This window comes from Bacillus rossius, chromosome 12, assembly GCF_032445375.1.
Source record: "Bacillus rossius redtenbacheri isolate Brsri chromosome 12, Brsri_v3, whole genome shotgun sequence".
Taxonomy (NCBI): domain Eukaryota; kingdom Metazoa; phylum Arthropoda; class Insecta; order Phasmatodea; family Bacillidae; genus Bacillus; species Bacillus rossius.
Window position 1 is genome coordinate 38,980,215 of NC_086339.1, and position 26,497 is coordinate 39,006,711.

The 26,497-nt window shown below is 37.8% G+C and overlaps 1 protein-coding gene across 1 annotated transcript in view; it reads left to right on the top strand.

The window, feature by feature from the left end:
- Positions 1 to 26,497, top strand: part of LOC134537853 (hydrocephalus-inducing protein-like) — a 184,325-nt gene that overhangs the window by 96,602 nt on the left and 61,226 nt on the right. Inside the window, exons 49-59 of the mRNA XM_063378731.1 lie at positions 3,111 to 3,389; positions 5,308 to 5,507; positions 7,968 to 8,079; positions 8,184 to 8,314; positions 10,042 to 10,201; positions 11,264 to 11,355; positions 11,692 to 11,818; positions 20,736 to 20,906; positions 22,490 to 22,720; positions 24,384 to 24,611; positions 25,932 to 26,025. Of these exons, the coding sequence (XP_063234801.1) occupies positions 3,111 to 3,389; positions 5,308 to 5,507; positions 7,968 to 8,079; positions 8,184 to 8,314; positions 10,042 to 10,201; positions 11,264 to 11,355; positions 11,692 to 11,818; positions 20,736 to 20,906; positions 22,490 to 22,720; positions 24,384 to 24,611; positions 25,932 to 26,025 (1,825 nt within the window). The remainder of the gene's footprint in view (positions 1 to 3,110; positions 3,390 to 5,307; positions 5,508 to 7,967; positions 8,080 to 8,183; positions 8,315 to 10,041; positions 10,202 to 11,263; positions 11,356 to 11,691; positions 11,819 to 20,735; positions 20,907 to 22,489; positions 22,721 to 24,383; positions 24,612 to 25,931; positions 26,026 to 26,497) is intronic.

Sequence of the window (26,497 nt, forward strand, 5' to 3'; positions counted from 1 at the left end):
TTTTTTTTATGTATATGAAACAAAATGTGTGTAATTTTTTGTATATACTATATCACAAATAATTTTCTGTATTGATCATATCAGACTTTAAACTATAATATTTTGTCTCAGGGCATGACTCAGGTTGAAAAGTAAAGAAATAAATTAAACAAAACAATTATAATCATTTAAAAGACAACTGTATTCTTGCTGGTTGGCTAGAGCTAGTAACTAGAAAACTGAAAGGAATAGAAGCCTGCATCCCACACGGAACATGGTAGAATAGTTGCCTGAAAGAAAAATTACAGTAGAATCAACAAAATCAAACATTTTATTTGGTTTTTTAGGGGATAGTCACAACATTGAATATTTCATAATTATGTAGTTAGATAATAAATAGTTAGATAAATAATTACATCAAATAAATACTACCAATGTAACAAATAAGTAAATTTGAAGGTGATACAAAGGTTGGTATAGGGCGACAAGAAGCAAAAGAACCTGCGCAGATCCCAAGGTCTCAGGGTGATCACGTGACGAGAGCATCAAGTAGGGGAGGGGATTAGTAATGCAGCCGCTTCCTGGCTGCTAACACCGATTGCACTCAGCTGTCTGACAGTCCTAATTACACGAGCCAATCTACACATGGCTTCTACATCGGAATTTAAATTGCGTATTAAATCTGGCACGCCACTGCGGGGACAAGCTACAATGTTGCAACACATTTCAGTGAACAAAAAAAACTTGTTTAGATTGATGTACAATGTCCCGTAAACAACAAGTGCTGCAACAGGTGTCTCAATATCAACAGTTAAACAAATTCTAGCAGAGAGTAAGGCAAAGAGTAAAACCAGTTTGACATTTTCGACACAGACGGGTAAGAAAACAGAGCACAGGAAAATAATTAAAGTAAACAATTTTACTTGTGGTGCTGTGCTGTGAAAAATTCACGAGTTGTATACTGTGAGAAAACTGGTTGCCACATTAAGTAAGTTGAATAAGACTTTTGCAAGAAGACTGAGTTTTGAAGTGTAGCAGGGCATACTTGCGAAACTTGAATAAGCTAGGATTACTCTGGAAAAAGTGTCAATCAAAGAGGCAGATATTGATTGAAAAACCAGAAATAGCTGCTTAGAGAGGGTGCTCATCTTGAACAAAATTAGTGAATTTCGTAAGGCTAATAGAACCGTAGTTTATGTTGATGAAACTTATGTTCATGCTACACGCAGCATAAGTTCTTATTGGAAGTCAGATACGGAAATAGGTGTCATACATAGAATCCAATGAGAAAGGTCTATGATTAACTATTGTGCATGCAGGTGGAAAAGAAGGCTTTGTTTCAAATGTGTTACTTATTTTTAAGCCAAAACAGAAATGTGGAGACTACCATGACAATTTGAATTTTGTAAACTTTTCAGTGTGGGTGAAAAGTAAATTACTGCCAAATTTACCTGAAAAATGTGTTGTAGTACTGGACAATGCCAGTTTCATTATGTACAGCTGAACAAAAAAAACCTACAGCATCATTCCTAAAACAAGACATCCAAAACTGGCTGACAGACTATACTAGTTCATTCTCTTCAACAATGATGAAAGTTTGTCTTTTGCTTTTAATAAAAAGTGCTCCAGTAACAAAACAATTTAAATAGATGTGTCAATCACAGAATGTGGCCATGATGTCATTTGCCTACCTCTGTACCATGCTGATATGAACTCGATTGAGCTGGTATGGGCGGAAATCAAAAATAAAATCTGGAAAGGAATCTCTTCATTGCTAGATGATAAATGAAAATTATACAAGGAGTTGTTCAACAGCTATTCTGTGGACAAATGTAAAGAGTGTTGCAAGCACTTGAAAAATATTGAAGGGGACTATGTGATTAGTGACGGAATAATTGTATGTGAAAAGTGACTGAATAATTGGATGTGAAACGTGACGGGATAATTGGATGTGAAAAGTGACAGGGACACGGCAAGAGATACAGACAGTGGGGAAAGCAGTCTTTGTGATTCAGAATAGGTGAGTATTTATTGTTTGCTAGCTTTTTTACCCCTTTTTACGCATATGGTAATTTTCTATGCATGTTTCAGTGTTTTGAAATGGGACATTAATGCATAATGGATTCTAAACCACTTCTGTGTAATCTCGGTACAAATATAATTTTTCAGCTATCTATGCTATAAATTATGTGCATCTAAGCTTCCTCAGCATTGCATTTGAATGAGCCTTTAGATTTAGATATAATATATTAAAATTTTCAGATATTTTTGGTTTAAACAACGAATCAATACATAATTTTTCAATCAAAACATCATCATTATATTAAACAAAAAATTAAAATAAAACACAACTATGGCGTGAGAGCCATAGACTGTTTCTACTGACTCCATCCGATCTAGTTTCTTAATCCTGGGACATGAATGTGGACAAATGATTAAATGAAATGCATGAGTTACGCCGTTGCTGATAGTGTAAGATGACTCAGGCGCGACGGTTTGGTTTGCCACCCCTCCTCCACCATAGTAACGTAAGGTTGGTTGTTGATACGCACAGGGACGTCGAAGGAGGCTCTTTTGTTTCATGTCGCATTATATCTACGAATGGCTTAGATAAAATTTTACCAAGCTTACACAAAATGTTGCAAACCTACCAGTGATCGGAACGAACACATTCCTAGTGCAGTCAAGCCCCATTGTCTCTCCCCTTCACTCACGACTGACTTAGTTCATCATTAGACTAGCAGGTGACGACACCTACCGGTTGAAGGCTAACTGCACTGTGTGCTGTGCACAGAATTAGTACTCGGCTGAGCTGAAACCAGGGCAGCTGTGTATCAGATTTTGCGAACTAACTGACACAAAAAGCACCTTCAGTGTGTGATCACACCACTCGTATTTGGCAGAAAATCTAGTCTGAAACAACACTGTGCTCAACTCAGCACAACCTGAATTCTCAATGCAGGGGTTAAACAACCTGTGCTTGCAAAGAATGTAAGCAAAACAAAACAACTACATTACCTTGGCGCCATTTGACAAAAATTTTGGCGTGATAATGTAAAAGTATATTTACTTCTATTTGTTTTTATAGTACATTCATATTATTTATATTTATGTTTGGTTGTCTGCTTCAGATAATTTGCAGTGGAGCCAGGATCGAGTTTGAAGTCGACGTCAAAAATGTTGTATTCGGCCCATCATTGTTGTATCGTAAGGATACGAAGATTGTTACCTTGAAGAATAAAAGTCCAGTTGCCCTTTTGTGGAGATTTTTCGGCACTGATTCGTTGAAAGCCGACTTTGAGATGTCTGTCTCAGAAGGTGTTGTAATTCCATATTCAGAGCAGCAAGTTCACATTACGTACACTGCATCCAAGATACAGACGATAACCAAGAAGCCAGTTAGGCTTGAAGTAAGAGCTTTAAGTCACTAATGTATTGCATGTGTGCATATTATGGAACTGCTTGAATGATTCCTCCTAATTTTCTTTGCTTGATGTACATTTTTTTATGATTAGAATTAATTTAACAAGGGTTCAAACATAAATCAAGATCCATTAAAAGGATCAGTATATTTACATACATTAGGGATGATTATTGATGAATTTGCTCATTCATTATTGTCTTAACTCGGAATAGCAATAGTCCATCACCTCTGTCTGTCTATCATCCGCCCATAAATCACGTTACCTGCAGTCAATAAGACAGCCAGAAAAATGCTTGTTAACTTCATACTTTTGACGGACGGATGGATAAAATTATAACCTCTAAATGTCTGCAATGGTTTTGCATGTAAAATTCTATTATATTAAAAGGTTTTAATGTTTATTTAATTGTTCAGCTGTGTTTAAAAAAAATTTTTTAACATACATATATTTTAACCATCTGAAGAATGGTTTTTTTTAAAACAAAATCATCCTCATCACAGAAGTATAATTAATTACATGTGATAACACTGAAAATGTATCAATAAAAACCTGAGTGAAAAAAATTGAGTTAAATGAGTTAGAACTTACATAATTGTTAAACTAAACTTATACAAGATAAATTTTCTCCAAAAATTTAAGTTTTCTCAACAGTTGGCAGCATTTTAATGGAAAAATATTATGATGGACAAACAGAGTGTTGTAAATTGCTTGGAGGATGATGGACGAATGGATGCGACGTGCTATTGTAATTCTGGCCTTACACTGTTCAGTTCAACTGTCAGTTAATATGTGACTTGCTACATTAAGAACTTGTTTTTATTTTTTAATTTATAATACCCTCTTGAGTGGAAGTTTAATACCTTGATGGTAGAGTGATCAGATAACTCTCATCTCACCAAAGTGATCTTGGTTCACAAATGGTTAACATGAAGGACATTGCCTGGAGCCAGTAGGTGTTTTAGGAGTGCTCACATTCCCACCACTTTTCCATCTCGTCGTTTTACCTGTCATCCATCTATAATCCCATTAATGTTGACAATACCTTAAGTAGTTCATTTTTACATTTTATTATGTCCTTTCAAATACCAAGAAGTTTTTTGTACACTATGCTTTAATTATTTTCAGAACAATTATTAATTTTGTGCTTTAAGACAAAATCTATTTTAAATCACTGCATGAAATGGCATGCCAATAATATCTGCCACAGTTATTATGATTGATGTTTTAACACTGTGTTTGTCACCATCATCATCTACTGCTTCCAGCCTGTGGCTGGGTCAGCAAAATAAAATGCCTCCATCTTCCTCTGTCCCTCAACTATTCCTCAACCTTCACTTTATTCCAGTCTTCTCCTCTCTCCTGCAATCCTTTAACTATCTGATTTTCCAATATCTTCCTTGGTCCTCCTTCCTGTGTACTTTAACGCCATCATTTTCCAAGGCAGCCTCTCTTTTTCCATTCTCTTGACATGGCCATACAGACTCATTCTCACTTTTACAATGATGTTATTCAAGTTATTCAAGTCCTGTACTCCTGATCTTGCTTGCACTATCTCATTCCTGATCCTGACTCACCTCGTAACTGCCAACACACTCCTCCTAAACATCATTCCTGTTGCATCTCTCTTGTCCACAGTCCAAGTCTCTGCTCCATTAGTGACTGTAGGCACATAGTAGGTATTGTAACATGTTTATGTTTGGTTATATTTTTATGCTTGCGGTTTCTAACATGTCGTCGACAGCTAGGTGCTTGTAAATGTGTAAACACGGTTTGTAGACTGTTGAAAGGAATCACCCCAGCGTTTGCCTGGGGTGATTCCAGTAAAGCAGGGTAAACGGTATTCGGGATGACCGAATCGGGGTTCAAGAGTCGCGACCTCGCTCCGAGCGTGGGCGTGTTGCAGGTGTTCCTGGACGAGACGCACCACGAGCCTGCTTTGTCGGAGCTGGTCTCCCTGAGCGCGGAGACCTACGACGTGGTGGTGGACGTCAAGTTCCCCCCACCCGGCGACGACCATCTCGACTTCGGGGCCTCCCTGGTCGGGCAGGAGCAGCAGCAGGCGCTGGTGCTCAGGAACAAGGGCAAATACGACATCTCGTTCAAGTGAGTTGCGCTCGAGGGCTGGTGACCCCTCCCTTCCAACACTCGGAACAACGTAAAAACAAGCGGAAACAATTAGAAAATGATTGCTGCCCGGCTACATAAAGGCTACGCAGAGGGGTGTATACAATTTCCGAATGTCCACTTCTCCGAGCTCCGTTTGTCAGAAGGACCACTTGCCCGAGTTACCACTTCTCCGAGCGTCCAACTCTCCGAGCTTTGAGGGGCGGATGGTGTCTCCCACCCGTTCAACCTTGCTCCACCTTGCATCCTCCTTGACAGCCAATCTCAGCAAGGCAGATAGGCCGCCAATCAGCGCAAATAGGTTTTTTTTTTTCAACGCGATAAACAAAAATAATATTGCGTCGTCTTTGTACATAAAGCAAACAAAAAAATAATTGTACGTTAATTTTTAAAACAATTTAAATGAAGTGCGTGAAAATTTATAGTGGAAAAAAAAATTTTATTTATAAACACAATGTGTAAAAACGTAAAAACAGGTATTTAACACGCTGAGAAATTCTACTTGAATCCCTCCTCACAAATATGAAGTAATTTTGAACATACTGTACCTTTAAAATTACCTCTAAGTATTACTAACCATTTTATTTCATGAAAAAAAAATATATGTATATTATCTAAATATCTTGACTATCTCACACAATACTTAGATAAAACTTAAAACCTATACATATGTATAGTTGTGAAATAAATGGAAAAGTGTGTAATGGTCCTCTCAATTTTCCTGGCCTTTTGCTGACACGTCAGCAAGACGTTTGATGCCCAAGATAAGTATAGCATGTTCAATAATGTTGTGAGATGGTTAGCTCAGTTAATGTACAGTTAGGCGCATTATATCTAGAAGCCTGGGTGACCGTTACGGCCAGGGCAAGCAGGAGCTTGGAGGGGGTTAACCTTGTGACTGCGCATGTGCAATTTACTGTATTTTTATTGAAAATAATGTTTCGTTTTCTGTCTAAATGTGCTGAAACTTAAAGTGGGGATGTCATTATAATCTCAGACTGGAAAAATGTGAATGAACTCAGGTACTAGAAGTGATCAGGGATGCTACAAGCTCAGTTCAAAAACTCCACGCTCTGCCTGAGAAACTGAGTCACTTTGACCACTTTAGATCACTCTTGTGATATGGGCATGGCAGATGAGAGAATAGTGTGGAATAATGTGGAGGGGGAGAGAGTGCTAATGGAGTTTGTGGCATGGTTTTTCATCTTCTGTCTTCTCTCTTCTCATCTCTGTGAAAGCCTAGGGTAGGCAGTCTTTGCTTTGTAATTGATTTTTTTTTTTAACTGCAGAAGCAAAACGCAATGGTTTTTCCAACTGTATTTTGCTGTTTTAAAAACCTGTGGAAATCATTCATACCAATGAAAGTGGCACCAAAAATCTCTTTTAAATACCATATAAATAATTAGCTTAAAGAAAATTTAATTGCTATTTCCACTCCATAAAGTCTTTTTCATAGACTCACAATCAAAACGGTACTGACAAAACAATGTTTAGAATCCCTTTTTCCTCAAATATGAGAAAATCATATCGCCCCCCCCCCCCCCCCCCCCCCCCTCTTACAAGCATGCACGCCTGCGCACACACACACAGTTAAATGTTTGTGTGCAGGTGTGAGTGTGTGGATGTGGGCACATGTGCACAGACATTCATATAAAAGTGAGTTTAGGATATACGTTTTAGGTGCATTATGAAAAAATTATTTGAATGACCTTTTATAATGCTCGTGCAGCATGCAACAAAAATTGACAGAATAAAAAATGGCTACATATAAATAAAAACTATAAATTTTAAATCACATACTTTAGTGATCGATATTGAATACTGGTCCATTAATTTAAAATATTTATATATTGTGATAATTAGTGATAGAATTTTTTTTTTTTTTTCATCTTTTTCAAGTGCATTTTCAAATGTATTTATGTGAGTGAAGTTTAGGTTCCATATGTATAATTTATTTGCGTTATAAATTACTACATTATTAAAACAATTCAAATTTATAAATTAGAATAAAATTTCAACATAATTATTTAATTCTTAATTAAAATTCAGGGTTATTATTTTACTAAATTAAATATTTTGTTTATATTTTATCAACCATATTTCTAATATCACCCCAGTGTTTTATTATTTTATATTTATTACTTATTTGCATGCAAAATTAAAGTAATTTATTTGTTACACCAAGTAAGTATAACTTTTAACGTGTATACATAAGTACATGCACTCTTTTTTTTTATTTTTAACCTTTTTTCTTGAGATATATGTGTTTGTAAATGTATATTTGTTTTTGGTTTTATAAATATTTAAATGAAAGAACCGAACCTACCCAAAATCTATTTTCATTGCATAACCTGTAATTTAACAGTTAATGTTTTTTTTTACCATTTTTTTATTAGTTATAAATTTTCATAATTTTTTCTTTGTGTTTTTGGTACACAGGATAACACGGAATAAAGCTGCATTTGAAAAATACCGCAAACTGAAAGACATGATTGTGATAAGTCCTGACTCTGGAGTACTGCTTCATTCAAAGAAACCTTTCCCAGTCCAGGTAGGTAATTTTGGGTAAACTTTAGAACTGTTACATATTCGTTCTAAGTATGGTGTTCTTTTACATGCTGTACGAGTGTATGTTATTCCATTTTTTTTTTGCAGGTAAAAGTGAAACCTCAAGAGGAAATACAAATAAATAAAACACCTACATTTAATATCACTATTTTACAAAATGAAAGTACAGTTGTTGCAATTATACCTATTCAGTTGTCCATGACTGCTTCATATGCAAAGTAAGTATATTTTTTAATAATCCAAACTATCTAGTTAAGGGCTTGTTTAAGGTTTTGGGTGTAAAACTCTCCCTCGCAGTCCATACAGTAAAAACTTCATTAAGTTAAAAACTTTATAAACAGAGTGAACATAATTATACACTTCATGACATGTTTCTGCAACCATGTTGTCTAATGCATTTCCGAATTTATCTTAAATCACATTTTGCCTTTTAGGCAACCTAAAATTTTATTAATAATCAGACGGGGTAAGAAAATGCTGCTTCCATTGAACTTGCTTGTTGAAAAATAAGACCTTTCCCAAAACTAAGCTTTCTACACCACTTATTTAGAAAATATAGTATAACAATGTTCTAGATAATGTTCACTTTTGTATGTACTCAAGAAATATATCATGCAGACCTGCCAACTCTCACGATTTTGGTGTGAGGCTCACGATTTTAAGGTCCATCTCACGCCCTCACGCCAAAATAGTGTTTCCTCACGATTTTTCGGTGCCCCAAGATTTTGTTTGTAAAAGTTACAAAACAAGTTTTACGAAAGCTTACAGTAACGAGTTTCCATTAATACTCGAGTCGTAAAGGAAGCAATTTTGCGTTTTGTAGTGTGTGCTGTGCTGATTTTCTATCTCGCATTGTGGAAGAGGAGACATTGTGAAACATGTCGCTACAAAAAAACACAGCTAACACATGAAGTGTATTGTTTCCAATAAAAAAAATAATTTGGCTGTGAACAGTGATAATAGTGTTACACGAGCAGAATGTTATTTTACATCTTTTTTAGTTGCGGCCCTGCATGATGACTACACGACAGCGCTAAATTATGTTCAACTAAATTAAATCTGCAACCTATAATTTGTTTAAATAAATTTTGAAGCAGAGACCATGTAACATATGTACATGTATGTCACTTAAATTTAAAGATTCTCATTTGTTGTTTTTTATATCTAATCTGTATTTATGGGCCTGAAAATGTTTATCGAGGACCTCATGATTTTTTTAAATTTGAATGTTGGCAGGTCTGATCATGAGATACAGCTGAAGATTTAATATTTAAAGAAATCCAGAACAGTAAAACACAAAGCATCAGAAGTTTTTTTATTATTATTCTTTCAAAAAAACCTGATCTAAGATTTTTAATAGTATGCATAAGACACTGATATGTTTTAGTTGGTTTTATGGAATCGTGTACCCATTGTTTTGTCTGTAACCTTTCACTTGTCTCTGTCGAAAGGCTTCGGTTTAGTTCCAAGCATAAGCAAGCAGGAAATTTTATGTAAATAATATAGAACCAAGTTTGTGCAAGTATTCCAAGACTTGGTGTTCCTATCTTAGCTTTTATTCTGCTGCTGCTGCTGCTGCTGCTGCTGTTGCTGCTGTGTGATGTACAAAACTTTTAATTTTTGAATAATACAGGATATAAATACTAAATAGCCAGCAACTTTGCATGCATTAGACACAACAAAATCAGGCTTTAGCAAATAACCATTCAAATTTTTTTTTAAGTACATTTTTTCTGGAGCATTATGAGTTAAATGTTTGTATTGAGTGTGTCATTTCATCATGATTGGATAGTTGTGAAATTATACTGGTGTATGAAACTAATTTTACCAACTTTTTAAATATTTTGTTTTTACAATGGATGTTACCATAGGTGTAAGTCACCAGATAAATATTTTTGACAAGATATTCCAGGCAGGAATAATATCTCTATTTTGGTTTTTACAGCTTTGTGATTGAACCTCTCCCGGAGATCAATTTTGGTCCACTGGTGGTGACATCGAAGGAGTCATTAATTCTTAGCATAAAAAATATTGGCTCATATGAGTTCAGATATATTGTTGCAACTACAAACACTGTTGACCAACCACCTACTGAAAAAAAAAAGGTACCGTAATCATTTGTTGCTTATAATGTTATAATTAGGGACACCTGTATTTCGCGAATACATTTCGTGTGTAGGTACATCGCAAAACACCGTAGTTTTTTTCTTGTAGTTATTGGCTGTGGTCGGCGAGAGGTGTTTTCCCGTACTTCACGGGGCCAATGGGAATGTGGATACCGTACTGCTGCACGCACACGATTCGCCATTACTCCAAGAAAAAGCTACAGTGTTTTGTGACATACCTTGACACTTAATGTGTTTGCGAAATACAGGTGTCCCCAGTTATAATCATTTTTTGCTTCATTTATTCTCCTCTCGTCCTTTATATTGCGCAAATTTCGACACAGATTGTTTTACAACTGCAGTGTGAAACTAAATGTTGGTTTCCATATGTGCTTGTAGTTGACTGCTGTTTTATATTTAATATTGTTTTGTATTTCGTATTGGAATAGGTTTTATCGCGTACTCACAGATTAAAGAATTATAAAACTTTATGAAAGGTGAATTTACTAAAAATAAACACATCAATGCTGTAAAAAGAATGTCCTTATAGCACATCTTTTAAATAATCTTTAAAAAATGATACTTGTAAATATTAGGATAATATTTGTAAAAACACTAATAGCTTGTTACATTCCATTCTTGCATACTAACATCTGAAAACATGAACACTTTGGAGTTTATATTTTTAAAAAAACAAAGATGACAGTTATATTTAAATTATTTAAGATTAGGGGGCCGTAGCACAGACTCCAGATACGCCTGGGGATGGATATCACACGCACACACGTACGGCGGGAGATTCAAACATTGGGCCATAGAGGGTGCTGGTGGGCGGAGAGGGGTCCTGAAGTGGGGCGAGGCACATCAGGCTTAGGTAGGGCATAGCCCTTGGTCGACGTCATTGCATATAGAGTATCTACCTGATAAAAGTTCACATCTATGCAATCTGTAACTGTGTGAATGAATAAATGAATGCATGAACGAACAAACAAACTTACCAATTATGACTTACCATCTTGTCGATATTGAGGTCATAATAGATGATGTGGGGTATTGTTTCAGGGAACTGGTACTAAGAAAATCAAAGAGAAGAAAAAGTCACAGAAGAAAGGTTTGAAAAATTCATCTTCAAAAGCTTCATCAAAAGCTGACAGGTGAACTTGTATACATTATGTTTAGTATTATGGAGAACTGACATAACTTCTAAACTATAAAATTCATACTATACCTCATTTTTAGTTTTTCACCATATTGATGCACATTTTAACCACAAAAAAATATTTTTAACAAACATGGGAAGCCTGAAATAGCCATTTGTAATTTTGAAAAGAGTTTATTGTTCTAGGTAATTGATTTGAAGTGTGTCACGCTCAGTAGTATTTAAATTATCTGGGATTTTGACATTAAAAATTTTGGCAGGTGTATCGTTGATCTGTACCTTGACTGCAGCGGTGTTCCTTTGGGAAGTGTTTTGTGCTGACTGTTCGCAGGACCGAAGCCAAACAACTTACGGTTGGCATGTTCGTTGTGTCCTCTTCAACCGGCACGGTGGCGTCTTCCGAGTCTGTCCAGCTGCCAGTGGAGTGCGTCCTTAATGCAGAAGGTGTCTTCCAGGAGGTGAGGTTTTCACTTGGATCTGCCTTCAGTATGCTTTCACCAGACGCCTACTTAGCGTAGTCTTTAGCCTGGGTGACCTTCAGTCGAGCATTTTTCAAGCAAGGCAAAACTGTTACATTGTTGCTAACATAAGAACCTTGCTGTCATACTTAATCGTGAAAATACATCAATTTCAGCAGCCGCAAATTTAAAAAAAAAGATAAAAAGTCTCGTAATGAGACTGTGTGTATGCTAGTGTGAACATACTATTTTTTTTCTCTAATTTATGAGCAGTGATTTTCATTTTCGTTTATTTATTTTAAAAAATTTTCAAATAAGCCTGAATGGTTTGAATGGTAATTTAGTCACAACTAAAATGTGATTTAAAAACAATTTAAATAGTTTTTTTGAACTGCAAATTTTTTTACATTTTTTAAATGATTCATGCAATGGGTAATTTTGATTTAAAGCAGTTTCTTGGACATATGCCATTGCGGTTTTTTCACTGTTTGTCATGAAAAAATACCGAAAATAAAAAAATAAAAAAATTATGAAGATAAAAATTCCACAGAAAACAAGACTGAATCAGCTGATGTCGGACAAACAGAACCAACGATGAAACTAAACAAGTATAATGGACAACACAACGACGATAGCACAGACAAAAAAATGTTCAACCTCTAAATATCAGACAGCTCAAGAGTTTCATTGAAGGAACTTAGTCATGAAAAATAATATAGGTAACAACACAGGCGAACACAGTGGGCTAACAACGACGAGACAGATTAAATGCAGGCAAACAACAAACCTGGACAACGCAGCAAACATATAAACACAGCGATAAGATAAACAAGTCCATAGTTTTCCAGTGTACAGTATCAGTCTGTGCCTGATAACAGTAACAGATGTCAGTTCCTGAAACGTCACAACTGTTCTCATTGGAAACATTCTGTGTTTGTCCTGTCCATAGTACTTGTTTATCCGTTTATGCTGTTTTTGATTGCTATGTTTTACAAAACAAAAACTAAAAAACAACTTTGCACAGTGTTCAGCTAAAAACTGTAGTGGCAGTGCTCTTTTCTACTTTTTTTAAGTTGATTTTACATGTAAATGACTAAACCACATGTGTCAAAGTGAGAAGGTAAAATTTCCCTGGCCTTTCTCAACCATAAAAGGGAACTTCACTGTACTATCAGGTTACAGTTGGCAACACTGAACCAGGTAGCGCCTAACTCTCTTGGGAATGGCCGACATGCTAACATCTATTTATCGTACATGGTGGCAGCGGTAAACAGTGTTAATGTTTCCGTTGTGTTTCGAGGCGCTCGGGGTTTATTCATTGTACCTGTTACTACATAATAAATCAGTATGGATAGCGACGCGTCAAAGGCGGCCTCGCCGCCTGGGCGAGTAAACAATCTTCAACCACCACAGCCAATGGACTTCACTCAGCCGGCAGCATGGCCAGCTTGGGAAAGAAGATTTTTGCGGTATATGTCCGTGTTGGGGCATGGTTCTAAACCGGGTAAAGATAAGGTTGATCTATTGCTGTACGTGTTGGGAGAACGTGCGGAGGAAATATGGACACAGTTTCACCCGACGCCGAACACATTGGAAAAAGCGTTGAAAGAGTTTCGTGAGTACTTCACACCCAGAACAAATACAATTTTTGAAAGATACAAATTTAATTCTCGAGTTCAGATTCAAGGTTAATCGGTTGGTGAATTCGTAACGGCGTTGCACACCTTGGCTGCAAGCTGTGATTATGGCGACCTTAAAAATGAACTTATTCGGGACAGGTTAGTGGTTGGCATGGCGGACAAGAAGACTAGCGAGCAGTTACAACTACGTTCAAAACTGACATTAGAAGAGGCGGTTTTGGCAGCTAAACAAGCAGAGCTTCAGTCACAGCAGTCATCAGTGCTTCATCGGGAGAAGCAATACAGTGGTGATGTCAACAGGATCCATAAGGGAATTCGTTCGTCGAATCAACGCAGTGTTTCTCCTCAACAAGGCTCGTCTCGGTCCAGATTTCCGACACATCCAGAAGAAACTCGGTGCCAGTTCTGTGGATTACCTGCACACGAGAGGATGAAGTGTCCAGCACGTAAAGCTAAGTGTTTCAATTGTGATAAATTAGGGCATTGGGCTTCTGTATGCAAAGCCGGGGTGAAGCCAGCACGGGGTAAAGTCTTTACAGTTTCAGACAGGGATAGAGATGAGAATGAGAGGCAAGAGGGTACATTTATAGGAGGATTATGGCTAAATTCACTAGGTCGAGTGATAGACAAGTGGACCACTAAAGTGAAAATAGTTGATTTCGAAATGTCAGTAGACTTTCTTATAGATACAGGCGCAGACATTAGTTGTGTTCCTACTTCAGTTGTGCCAGAGAATTTCTTAAAGGTTGTTAAAACGAGTAGGGTGAAAATTTCTGGTCCAGATGGCCACCAGTTAAATGTTCTTGGCTTTCTGGATTTGCTCTTGCAAACAAAGGGTCAAGAAAGTAGATGTAAGGTGTTTGTTATTTCAGGGCTGCAAACTGCAATATTGGGTAGAGCTTGTCTGCAAAGGTTGGGTATTGTATACTTCAGAGGTGATTGTTGTGAGGTTTCTAACGTAAATGATGAAGGTTATGTAGACCCAAATTCGGAACACACAAAGGTTAAAATCCCGATAGAGTTCCCAGGGTTACTTAAGGTATTAGGCAAAATGAAAGGAGAGGTAAAAATTGTGATGAAAGAGGGTGCAAAACCATTTGTTCAGTCCGTTCCAAGGGTAGTAGCCATACCATTGCAAGGTAAATTGAAAGGGGAATTGGACAGGCTGATAGCAATGGATATTATTGAGCCAGTTACTCAACCGACAGATTGGGTAGCACCCATAGTAGTAGTCCCTAAAGGGGATACAGTTCGCTTATGTGGTGACTACACAGAGTTAAATCGCAGTGTTTGTAGACCTCATTTCCCAATTTCTAGCGTAGAAACTAAACTGGCAATGCTAAAAGAAGCAAAATACTTCTCTAAAGTGGATGCCAATTCAGGATTCTACCAAATGGTCTTAGATAAGGATAGTCAGCTTCTCACAACCTTTATTACACCGTTTGGTAGATATTTCTTTAAAAGACTGCCATTTGGCGTTGCATGTGCTCTGGAGTATTTTTCAAGCAAAATTGCACAGCTTCTGGAAAACGTTCAAGGGGTTTTATTCCACATGGATGATATTCTTGTCTATGCTTCTACTATTTCCGAACATGATGCTACATTGAGAGAGGTTTTACGTAGACTGGAAACTGAAGGGATAACCATAAATAAAGAGAAAAGTGAGTTTGGGGTAACAGCAGTCAAATACCTGGGATACGTGTTGACATCCAAAGGGATTTCGGTGGACCCAGAAAGAGTTCAGTCGTTGTTAGAGTTTCCTCAGCCTACTAACACAAGTGAATTACAACGATTTCTGGGGTTGGTGAATTTTTCATCTCAGTTCCTCCCAAACAAATCTGAAACACTTGAACCATTGTCTTCGCTTCTTAAGAAAAACACTTCATTTATTTGGGGACCGTCGCAGGCAAAGGCTTTTGCTGAGATTAAAAGACTTCTTTCAGAAACGCCTACACTTGCATTTTTTAACCCAGAGCAGCAAATAATACTGAGTGCAGATGCCAGCTCTTTTGGGTTAGGTTGTTGTATTATGCAGTCAAAAGCGGGAGTTCGACAAGTAGTGGCATATGGTTCTCGAACGCTTACACCCACTGAGAAGCGTTACTCTCAGATTGAACGAGAAACTTTAGCCCTAGCCTGGGGCGCTGAGAAATTCCAACAATACATCCTTGGTTTGCATGTAATCTTGGAAACTGATCATAAACCCTTACTACAAATTTTACAGACCAAACCTATAGATGAACTTACTCCTCGTCTTCAGAGGTTCCGTATCCGACTCATGAGGTATGACTACACGGTCCTGTACGTCCCAGGGAAGGAGTTAGTAGTGGCTGATGCATTGTCTAGAAATCCTTTAGAAGAGTTTGCTAGCAAGAATGATCCAGAACTAACCCGGGAGGTTGAAGCCTTTGTGCATCAAACCCTAACAACATATCCTATTACAGATAAATTTCTTTCTCTCATACAGACCGAACAAGAGCAAGACCCTATTTGTAAAAAATTGAAAGAATTTTCCTTGGGGACTTGGCCTAAAAAGTGCGAGATTCCAGAAAACTTGCAGCCATATTATCAGTTCAGGTATGAAATTTCTTTTGGAGAGGGCCTTTTACTGAAAGGAACAAGAATTGTCATTCCACCCAGCCTACAACTGAAATGCATAAATTTCATTCACATGGGGCATCAAGGGATTGTGAAGTGTCGAGCAAGGGCCAAGCTTTCAGTCTGGTGGATAGGTTTGTCATCTCAGCTTGAAAACTTGATCCGCAATTGTCCAAACTGTGTTGAAGAAAGAGTAAATCACAAAGAGCCATTACTGAAAGAAAAATTTCCAAGGCGCCCTTGGGAAAAAGTAGGGGTAGATTTTTTCAAATATCAAACTTGGTATATTATCATAACGGATTACTACTCACGATTTTTTGAGGTCTTTCCCATAACATCTTTATCAGAGGAAGTGGTAATAAGAAAACTCAAAGAAGTCTTTGCGCGCTTCGGTACTCCTGAACAGTTGAGGGCAGACAGTGGCTCTCAATTTCTGTCACATCGCTTTAAGCAGTTTGCAGATGAAAATAACTTTCAAACAGTGACCTCCTCACCGCACTACCACCAGTCAAATGGAGGGGTTGAAGCAGCGGTCAAGGTAGCGAAACAACTCATTAAAAAAAACGAGGATATATTTTCTGCACTCCTAGCTTATCGAAGTACTCCCTTGGAGAATGGGTTTAGTCCGGCAGAACTGCTCATGAATCGAAGGCTTCGATCCAACCTTCCTTTGCTACCATCCCAACTTTCTCAGCAGGTTAGTCCCCGGGAGGTTCAGAGAAGGGAGGAGCGAAGAGCAGACAAGCAGGCTAAGCAGTATGACAAAAGACATAATGTCAAAAACCTAGAAAATTTGAAGAAGGGTGATTCGGTATGGATAACTGATTTACGTAGATATGGTCGAATCCAACAGGTTGGGCCAGAGCCTAGATCATACATAATCGACACAGACAGGGGATGTTACAGGAGGAATCGGTGGTTCCTTATACCTGCCCCTTACCGGCAGGTACTCGGAAGTTCCGAAATACCTCCAAAGATTTTAGATAAACCAGGTAATAACATTCAGCCTACAGAAAAAGTCTTGGAAAGTATCAGTGATGCAGAGGATAGTGAGAGTACAGAAGGGTTTAGGGGTTTTGATAACCAGGAAACAGAAATAGCCACTAATTCTAAGGGAGGGTCCAAAGAACTAGAGAGGCAGAGCTTAAAAAGGAACATTAACAGACCAAGGTGGTTGAAAGACTACATAGAGTAACCGTAGAGAATCTTGTATATCTGACTTTGTGTAAAATGTATGTTTATTGGGTAACGTAGTAATGTAATGCAAATGCAAAATCAGACAATATTCACTGCATTTGGGTCGCTTTATTTCTAACTTTAAGTTAAACCTGTGTTTCATGTAATAGTTATTTATGGCTCAAGACTGTTTCAATCAATTAACTTTAGATAACTGTTTGTAGTAATGAAAACTATGAAGTTCTTTGTAATCTGTGTTCGTTGCTTTGGTGGATTAACTAAGAAACGTCTCAACAGTATCAACTGTATGTAAATGTAGGAAGCTTCTTAAATGGATGTAAATTGATGTATACATTGATCAATAAATAAGGGAAGGAGGATGTACTATCAGGTTACAGTTGGCAACACTGAACCAGGTAGCGCCTAACTCTCTTGGGAATGGCCGACATGCTAACATCTATTTATCGTACATTCACATCCCATTTAAAGAAAAGTTGTATTTCCCTTATGTCTGCATCAATGTAATGTGCATTTTGATATACAGTAAACCCTCGATAAGACGGACTAAAAGGGGGGAGAAGTTGTCCGAGTTATGATTTGTCCGAGTTATTGAGTGGATAATTTTAGGTTACACCCAAAGATAACTACATACCAGTGTTACGAAATAAAATTATACAAAGTGGTATCAGTTTAAAGACAGTTGCAATGTAATACATAATTTATTATTCAGCGTCTTTTAAGTAAAGCACGGCAAACATTCTGCAGCGAAACACAAGTCCGTAGCTGCGTATGGCCGCTAGCAAGGTCAACTGTGAGCAGCGAGCACGAGACGGCCAGGCAAGGTCGCGCGCAGGGTCACAGTAGTCTGCCGGCGTGCTGTGCGTATCTATCAACTCAGCTGTTGCTGCGTTGCCGCCGCACGTACCTCGTACACAACACCAGGCATAAAAAATTTAAAGTTTTTCCAATTTTGAAGGCTCAAAATATCGGCGCTGCTTATACATACCAATATACGGTAACGGTATAAAAACTGTGAATTTTTTGGCTACCACAAACTTTCGGACCTTCATTTAATACGAGTAGCAATTTAATCACTGTCTGAATCAGTAACACTTTTCGGGATCGGGAACACTACACTTTCCTTAGGCCTACTGTATGAACATGATGGAAACTCGTCTACACTTTGCGGCACTGTGGTGGAAGCTGTCAGAGTTGACAGAGGTGTTGCCTGGAAGAAACTTTCAATCTTCAGCTGCGTGGTCTTGTGGTGCTGCTTTCGAATCACAATTTCTCGTGCTGACCGGAAATGATGATAGAATGGCTGCAGTTCAGTGTCAGTGGTTGAATCAATAATGCTAATTAGAGTATCTAACGCATCTCTGGCACTTGATAATTTTGATTTTGAGAGGGGTTCTAATTCCTCTTCTTCATCTGTGCTATGTTCTGTGTTGGGATACATAACTTCTCGAACAATTTTTTCGTCAGGCAGTATCTGACCACTAAGTTCTGCCTCGTCAGCATCTAACCACTCGCGGATATCTGCTTCTGTGGGGCCAGTTTCGCCACATGCCAACAATGTCTCCTGGGAATCAGTGGCCTCGAACCCCTTAAAGTCGTGCTCTACGTCTTTGTCGAAGAGAAGCTTATTCCATCCATTGACTAGCGTGGACGTTTTAATTTCCCTCCAAGCCGAGGCCCAATTGAAAATGGCTGACTTTTTGTTGTAGGCCCGAAGTTTTTGCAGTGTTCTCTGGCCCGTGTCTCCTCTTTTTCATCTTGTGGTTCCTCCAATACAACCATCATCTCAAAAATAAATTTCTTTTTGTACAATCTCTTCGAGGCCAAGATAATTCCCTGATCCATAGGCTGAATCAGGAATGTTGTGTTTGGAGGCAGTGCCATACACTTAATTTTGCCGTCACTACTACACATCTTCTTACTTTGGGGGTGGGAAGGGGCATTATCGACGAGCAACAAAGCTTTGACTTCATCGGGAGAAATCTTCAAAACATCCTCCTGGAATCGACGCACTTCAGGTACAAAGTGGTTTTGAAACCAGTCGTTTGTGATTTCTTGTGTGAACCACGCATTCTTTGAGTTGTAATAGTGAACAGGCAGGTTATTCATAATGTCCTTGAGGACACGCGGCTTGCGAGATTTTCCCACAACAACTGATTTAAGGCGGTGACTTTCATCAGCGTTTGCACACAGTAAAGCCGAAAGTCTCTCCTTACTAAGTTTTCGTCCAGGTGCAGTACCCTCATGCTTGTAAGCCTGTGTGTTTTCTGGTAGTGATCTCCAAAACAGCCCCGTCTCGTCAACGTTGTATAGTTGTGCACGAGATAGGTTTTCTTCTTCAAGTAGATCATTAAGCCGCTTACTAAATGGCTCAACACTAGCAGTATCAGCACTTAGGGCTTCGCCAAACATTCTCTTGTTGATTATGCCGTGTCTGTTGCGAAAACGTCACAACCAGCCATCACTTGCTCGGAACTCTATGTTCAGGTGCATCACTAGTCTTTCAGCAGCTGCTTGCAGCTCTACACCACGCACTGCGACGCCACTTGATCGTTGCTGTACATACCATTTGTAAACTGCTTCTTCAAGATCTGTTTCTGTAGGCTGCTTCAGCCGTTTTCTGCTGGAAACCATTTTTTTCCGAGTCACACTTGAACACAAACTGATTAAATTTGTCTTTATTTTTTTTATGTCCGACACTGTTTGTTTCGCGATACCATACTCGAGACACAGATTCGCCACAGAAACACCAGACTCAAGTTTTTTTATCAATTTTAATTTTTCAGCAACAGTCAAAGTCACGCACTTTCTTTTAGGCCCCATTGTGAAATGTGAATGTTCATAACACGAAAAAATCGCGGCGTGCGGAACTGGGGAAGTGTAACGAGTGTTAACAATAAGCTAGCCGAAAGAAGGGAAGAGAAGGACGTGTTCTAGCTAGCGGCCGGCCGGCTATGACGCCATGTCTCCGCCGGCAAGGCAGCGTTGTCAAGTCTCTGACATCCGAATTGCCACTTTTTTCCCCTTCAAAGAATCGGCCCATACCACGCTGTACATACTTTGTTTTTTTGCACATTATTGAACACCGCCATTGCTATTGTGGTGTCTTATACATTAAAGAAATTAATATTGTCTGTTGCAAATTTTTTAAATTTATTTATTTATTTTTAATGGTTGTTCGACTTATCCGATGTCCGGAATATCGAGATCCGACTAATCTAGGGTTAGCCGTACCAGTATAAATAAAAGTTATGCTAGCTCAAAAATTCTAGAAAAATGTTTTTAAAGTGGTAACAAAATTTTAATAAATACTAAACACTACATTTACCCTAATGATTAGCTCTTCATGCAAGCTGTTAGTAGTACTGAATTTGTGTTGGCTTGCTTCTAATAGTATAGGTAATTGACATATCCATTTGTTTAATATTGAATACTTTTATAATTAAGTAGTATGTAATTATTAATACAGTAAATTTATTTTCCAGAAAATCTTTGTCCATATATTTGGAAGTCGTCCCGAGTTTAAAGGGGGAGTTCCCGTACAACTTATGGCACAAGGATGTTTGCCAACTGTAGATTACAAGAACATTGAAAATATATTTAGGGAGCACTACATTTGTGAATCAATAGACTCATTTGAACATCGCAATACTGAGGTAAGCAGTGCAATCATTCTAACTTCCAGAAAATATTATTTGCATAATACAAAACCTATTCATTAGTTTAGTATACTTGTCAGAAAGAAGTTTTTATTTTTATTTTTTTGTTAAGTAACATTATATAAAGCTGTGCTTGAATTCATAATTTTTTGAATTATATAAATGAGGATTTGGGGTCTTAATCTCAGGAGTGGATAGAGCATACAGCATACTAAATCTCCAAACAGCTCCTTCAAGTTTTCTGCAAGTGTTTACTTTTTGTAGTTACTTTAATTTAAAAAAAAAAATTCAAATTAAGCTTGAAAAGAATAACCAAGCACATGTTGGTGAAGGACAGAAAATATCCATAATAATGTTAAGATGCAGTACCAGAGTAACAAACATGCCGTATTCCTACTTCGTTATGCATTGCACTATTGTGTGGCGTGCAAGTTTACGTTTTGTAAGCAACCAAACTTTTAGTCTCCAATGCATGAATTTGAATACAGCTGAATTACATAATAGTGATGACTGAAAAGAAATAACTTATTGCAAATTGCAAATATCTTTTGTTTATAATGCTGTGTGCTTGAAATAGAATGTGTTGTGATCCGTGCAGCAGTAAAAGATTATTTAAATAATCGATAGGAATTCTCATGGTTCACAAGTTTAGAGTGCTTGAGAATAATCTCGACAGATTTCGGCAGGATCTCCCGTGCTGTATTAATCATAACGTGCCAGATGTGATTCTTCAAATTGTAGAATTTCTGTTTGTTGCAATAGACTTATTCCTGTGCTAACAGGAATAAGTAAGGCTGTCCCATGGTAAATTACTGAACTGGTGTTTATGAGGAGCCAGGTTTAAACCCTTGTCCAACCATTCTGATTATGGTTTTCCATTGTTTTCTAAATTGCAAGCCAGGCAAAATTTGGGATGATTCCTCTCTAAAAATGTTCGTTCTCTCGGCAACTATGCCTGGTCAGAGCTGAAGTAGGAATGGTTAGCTGGGCACCAGCTACTCCGAGAGGGAGGGGGGAGATTAATGACCCTCCTGACTCCCGAGGCTGAATTTTAATGGAGAGTTTATTTATGTTTACGTAAATACTAAAATTCATGTGTTAACTTTTTCTTTCATCTAAATTTGCATTAAACATTCAAGGTTCAGTAGAAGACTCCCATGAATTTTTTTAATTTTTCAAGGCCAATCTCTGACCTGTTTAATATCATGTCTTTCAACTGCATAATGCCCTTGGTGCCAGTCAGCCTCGGACAGCACGCAAAAGGATTCCGCCTCAGCGGTGGAAACATTATTCCGTCGTGGTCCCTCACCCTTCTTATACGGATGTTGGTGGCACAGCCAGTAGTTCATGCATTTGCTAAAAATACTTTATACCAGCAGTGGTTATGACGAGCAGGCCTCGGTGCATGTTCGCCCCTTGGCCGGGAGGCGAGTGACTACCGAACAAAGGGGATATCCCCCATTCCCCCTCCCCCCCCCCCCCCCAGTCTTGACAAAGGGAGTGGCCACCAACACCCGGGGCCCGTGTTGGCAGAGTCCTTCCCGTCTTCGGCGATGAAGTGTTGTGACCGAACTGCGCAGGCCGGCGGCCACTGCATCTTCAGCAAGGAGGACGAGACGCTGTGGTTCCGCAACGTGTGCGTGGGCACGGCGCTCTCCGCCCGCCTGAGGCTGTCGAACCCGGGGCTTGTGCCGAGCCTTCTCCACGCCTCGGCCGGCGGCGACCCCTTCTCAATCGGCCCGCAGGACCTGGCGGTCACTCCGCTGAGCACCGAGGTCCTCACCGTCACGTTCGCTCCGTCCCGGCTCGAGGTGCGAGCGTGCAGCATGGTGTCGCCTCCCTGCAGAGACTGACCAGGGGGGCAAACGGGGGCAAAGAAAGTGCTGTGTAATCAATTTTGAGATGATAAAACTGCTTAAATAGCACCATTTTCCACCTTGAAATACAAATTTCCCCCCGCCGGACCCCCCGCTTCAATAGGGGGGATCAGTGATTCTTTATAAAAAAAAAAGTATATCCCCCCCCCCCCCTCTTTGGAAATTTAGTTGTTGCGCCCCTGAGACTGACGGATACCCGGCGAGGTCAAGCATGGTTGTTTGATAAGTGGGAAACAGGGCAGGCATTGCAATGACCTCACCCCCTTCTTTCTGTCAGTACTTTGTTCTCATGTCATCACTAGAGAATTTGCTGGAACTTTGCTGTGTTACAATCTGATTCAACAACATTGTTCATGTAAACAATCATCTTTTTTTGCAAGATGCCAAAACAAATTTTGTTTCCAGTGTTTTTATGATAATTATACCCAGGTTCTTGTTTTTAAATCAAAACATACTAATAAAATTTATTATTAAAAAAATTTTTACATTGAAATTTCTGTTAGCACTATTTATAATTATTATTATTGTATAACCATTATTATTTTATGTTTGAAGAATGAATTATGTCTGTAATTAAAATTTCAAGTAATATCTAATATATAAATAAAAAATATATTCAAAAAATTATTTATATTTAAATCAATTATATTTTTAAAAAGTAGATATACATATTATTTAATTATTAAGAAAAAACTATCGTCAGTAAGAATCAAAACCCAAATGGGTGTCAAGCAGGTACGTTACCACCTAGTCCACTGCACCATTGGCCAGAGTGAAATTTGAAACTAGTGTATAAACTGTACAGTGCGCTGTATTATTTTAAAGCGTGGAACACACTAAAGGTAAACTACTAATACACAGAGTCTCATCCTGAAGTGAATTTGCCAAGTCGTGCTCTCTTCTTGTTAGAGGGAAATAGAAACTAATCAAAAGCAATAATTAATTTTTGTGATGTGGCTAGTTTTAGCTTCGAAAGGAGAAGTTACTTTGTCACCTTTTCCAAGCATGTATACCTCCTCAGAGAACATATAGATAATATTTATTTAACTAGCGACCCGCCCCGGCTTCACACGGGTGCAATGCTGATACTAAATATACTAATTATAAATATAAATATAAACTAAAAATAAAAGATAATCAACAAATATCAACAACAAAAGATACCTATTCTATTCAGTTCTTTTTTTGAACTTAAATACCTTACCTTAAACAACGATTTTCGATAATTAAAAAATATTTTTCTTACTATTCGTTTGGCTAAAAGCAAAAGATAATCAACAATTATCAACAACATGATCTTGTATCTCGTAGGGTTCAGACAGTGTTTGCAATGTAAGTGCAAAAAATGTATTTATTTATGACATCACATTAGAAACCTCTAAAATTATCAGTGTTTCTCTACTATGTTTTGCATGTATTGTACATATAAACCTTCCTCTTGAACCACTTTATCTATTTAAAAAAACTCATCAAAATCCGTTGTGTAGTTTTAAAGATCTGAGCATACATAGGGACAGACAGACAGAGGGAAGCGACTTTGTTTTATTCTATGTAGTGATTTTTACATGTGCTGAGCAGTAATTGTTTTGTTCTGTAGACGTACACTTCGAAACTGGAGGTAGTGCTGGAGATGCCACCCGGGATGAAGTCGGTGAAGATGGTGTTCAGGCTGCACGGGGAGAGCTGCATCCCGGAGGTGAGGATCACGGCGCCGGGCAGCAAGACGGACGAGGGCAACACGCTCGTGGCATTCGAGCCGACGATACTGGAGCAAGTCAGGTCCCGCCAGTTCTCGCTGTGCAACGCCGGAGCTGTGCCGTGCAAGGTGACTGACCGTGCTGCAGCTAGTGGTCTGCATTTTAGTTTTTACCATGGTGTGTTTGAAACCCTCTAGGTCGTCTGGGCTTCTTTCAGGTTTTATGTTTTTATCCTTCAATTAAACCTATTTAATTTGGGGTGGATAAAATTTTCATGAACATCAAAACCACAGAAAAAACATGATTGTATTTTGTATTAATAAAATTTTTAAAGGATATGTATCATCACTTTTTAATAAAATCATGTTTTACCACTGTACAAAATCTCATAGATGTGGAGAAATAATATTAAAACCTGTCAATAATGTATCATTATTAGCTTGTGTAAATATCAGGTCTTTTCTTTTAATCAAATTAAAATATTAATATCTAAACGTGGGTCTGTTCCACTTTTTTTCGATTCTGATTCCAAGATTTTCCTCGATCCCATGTTAGATTTTGATCCCAAGTTTTATTTACTTTCCCTGGTTGACGTCATACTTGTACATGTTTTGTGAAACTCAATAGATATTCCACAAATGGTTATAAATACTAAAACACCACTTTAAAGAAGTATACTACAAACTTTTTAGGGAATTTTTGCAATGGTTCGAAACTAATTATTTACTTTATTTTAACATATCAAAAAATGTATTTCCAACCATTATCCATTTTGCCCAATGTTGGAATAAAGTATGGCTTATCCTTATCAGGTGCATTAATGTATTACAATTACCCTTAACTTCATCATGGATAGGTACCTATCCAAGATGATATGCAACAGTTTCAAAACATTGAATACATTTGAATGATTATAATTTTGTGTTGTAAGTAAAGAAGTTGTTTTAAATACAAAAAATATATTACTTTGATATTTGAAATTTTGAATATATATGTATGTGGAGGCCTAATCATTACAAATAACAACCCAAGTGACTGCCATTTTGAAACACATGTCACTGGGAAGAAACTATGTTATGTTATTGAAATAATATATGGTCTAAGTATGATAGGACCTTAAACTCCAACTGGCTTTTAGTTAGAGGATTGTATTGTTATAATATTGTAATACAACTTCTCAATCATGTCTCTGTACCACACTGCTATTTTACACTTTCCCAATCAATGAGCAAGCTTGTGTTGGATGCTAACTGCACCAATTTTCATCTCTTTATCTCCTGAGTATTTACATAGTAGTACGCATTTAAAATCATTTTAGTTTATAGTGAAAGGTTTTTCCTTTGTAGTTTTTATGCTTCCAGCACCTAAAATTACTTTTAAAATTTATAATAAACTGTTTGTAATAAAACATTTTGTTAAAATGTACATTTATGTACATTATTTCTCAGGTTTTTATGGAGCTCCCGAGAATCAGTGGAAATGTTTTCTCTGTCCACCCTGTTGAGGATTCAATGCACAGTGTTCTTTTTTTGATTAAAAATGGTAAGTCTATAAATCAATTATATGTAGTACTTTTGTTGCATGTTTTTCATGATGTTTGTCATATATGTAATATTTATACAGGATGGCCAATCAACTGGGAAAATTGTAAACCTTGAATTAGCCGTGAATTTTGTTTGGTGCCAGGAAAACTGTGAGAAACCCGTGAATTTATGAAAGCCGTCGGGAATGATCTGTTTGTCTAGCAAATTGAAAACAGCTTAGTTGAAAAACTGCACGTCAAGCCTACAAACTGCATCTCTTTTACAATTTTTGAATGCTGTTTACAGCTTAGTTTAAAAACTGCATACTGTTCCTACAAACCTGGGCATCAGATGTGACAGATAACACTGCAAGGATTTTTTTTTTTTACTGCGTCTTTTACTTCCCTCTGGTTTTTACTTGCGGTAACGACTGCAGACGAAGCATAATTTAAAAAAAAAACAGCATACGGTAATAATGTGATCTGACACGG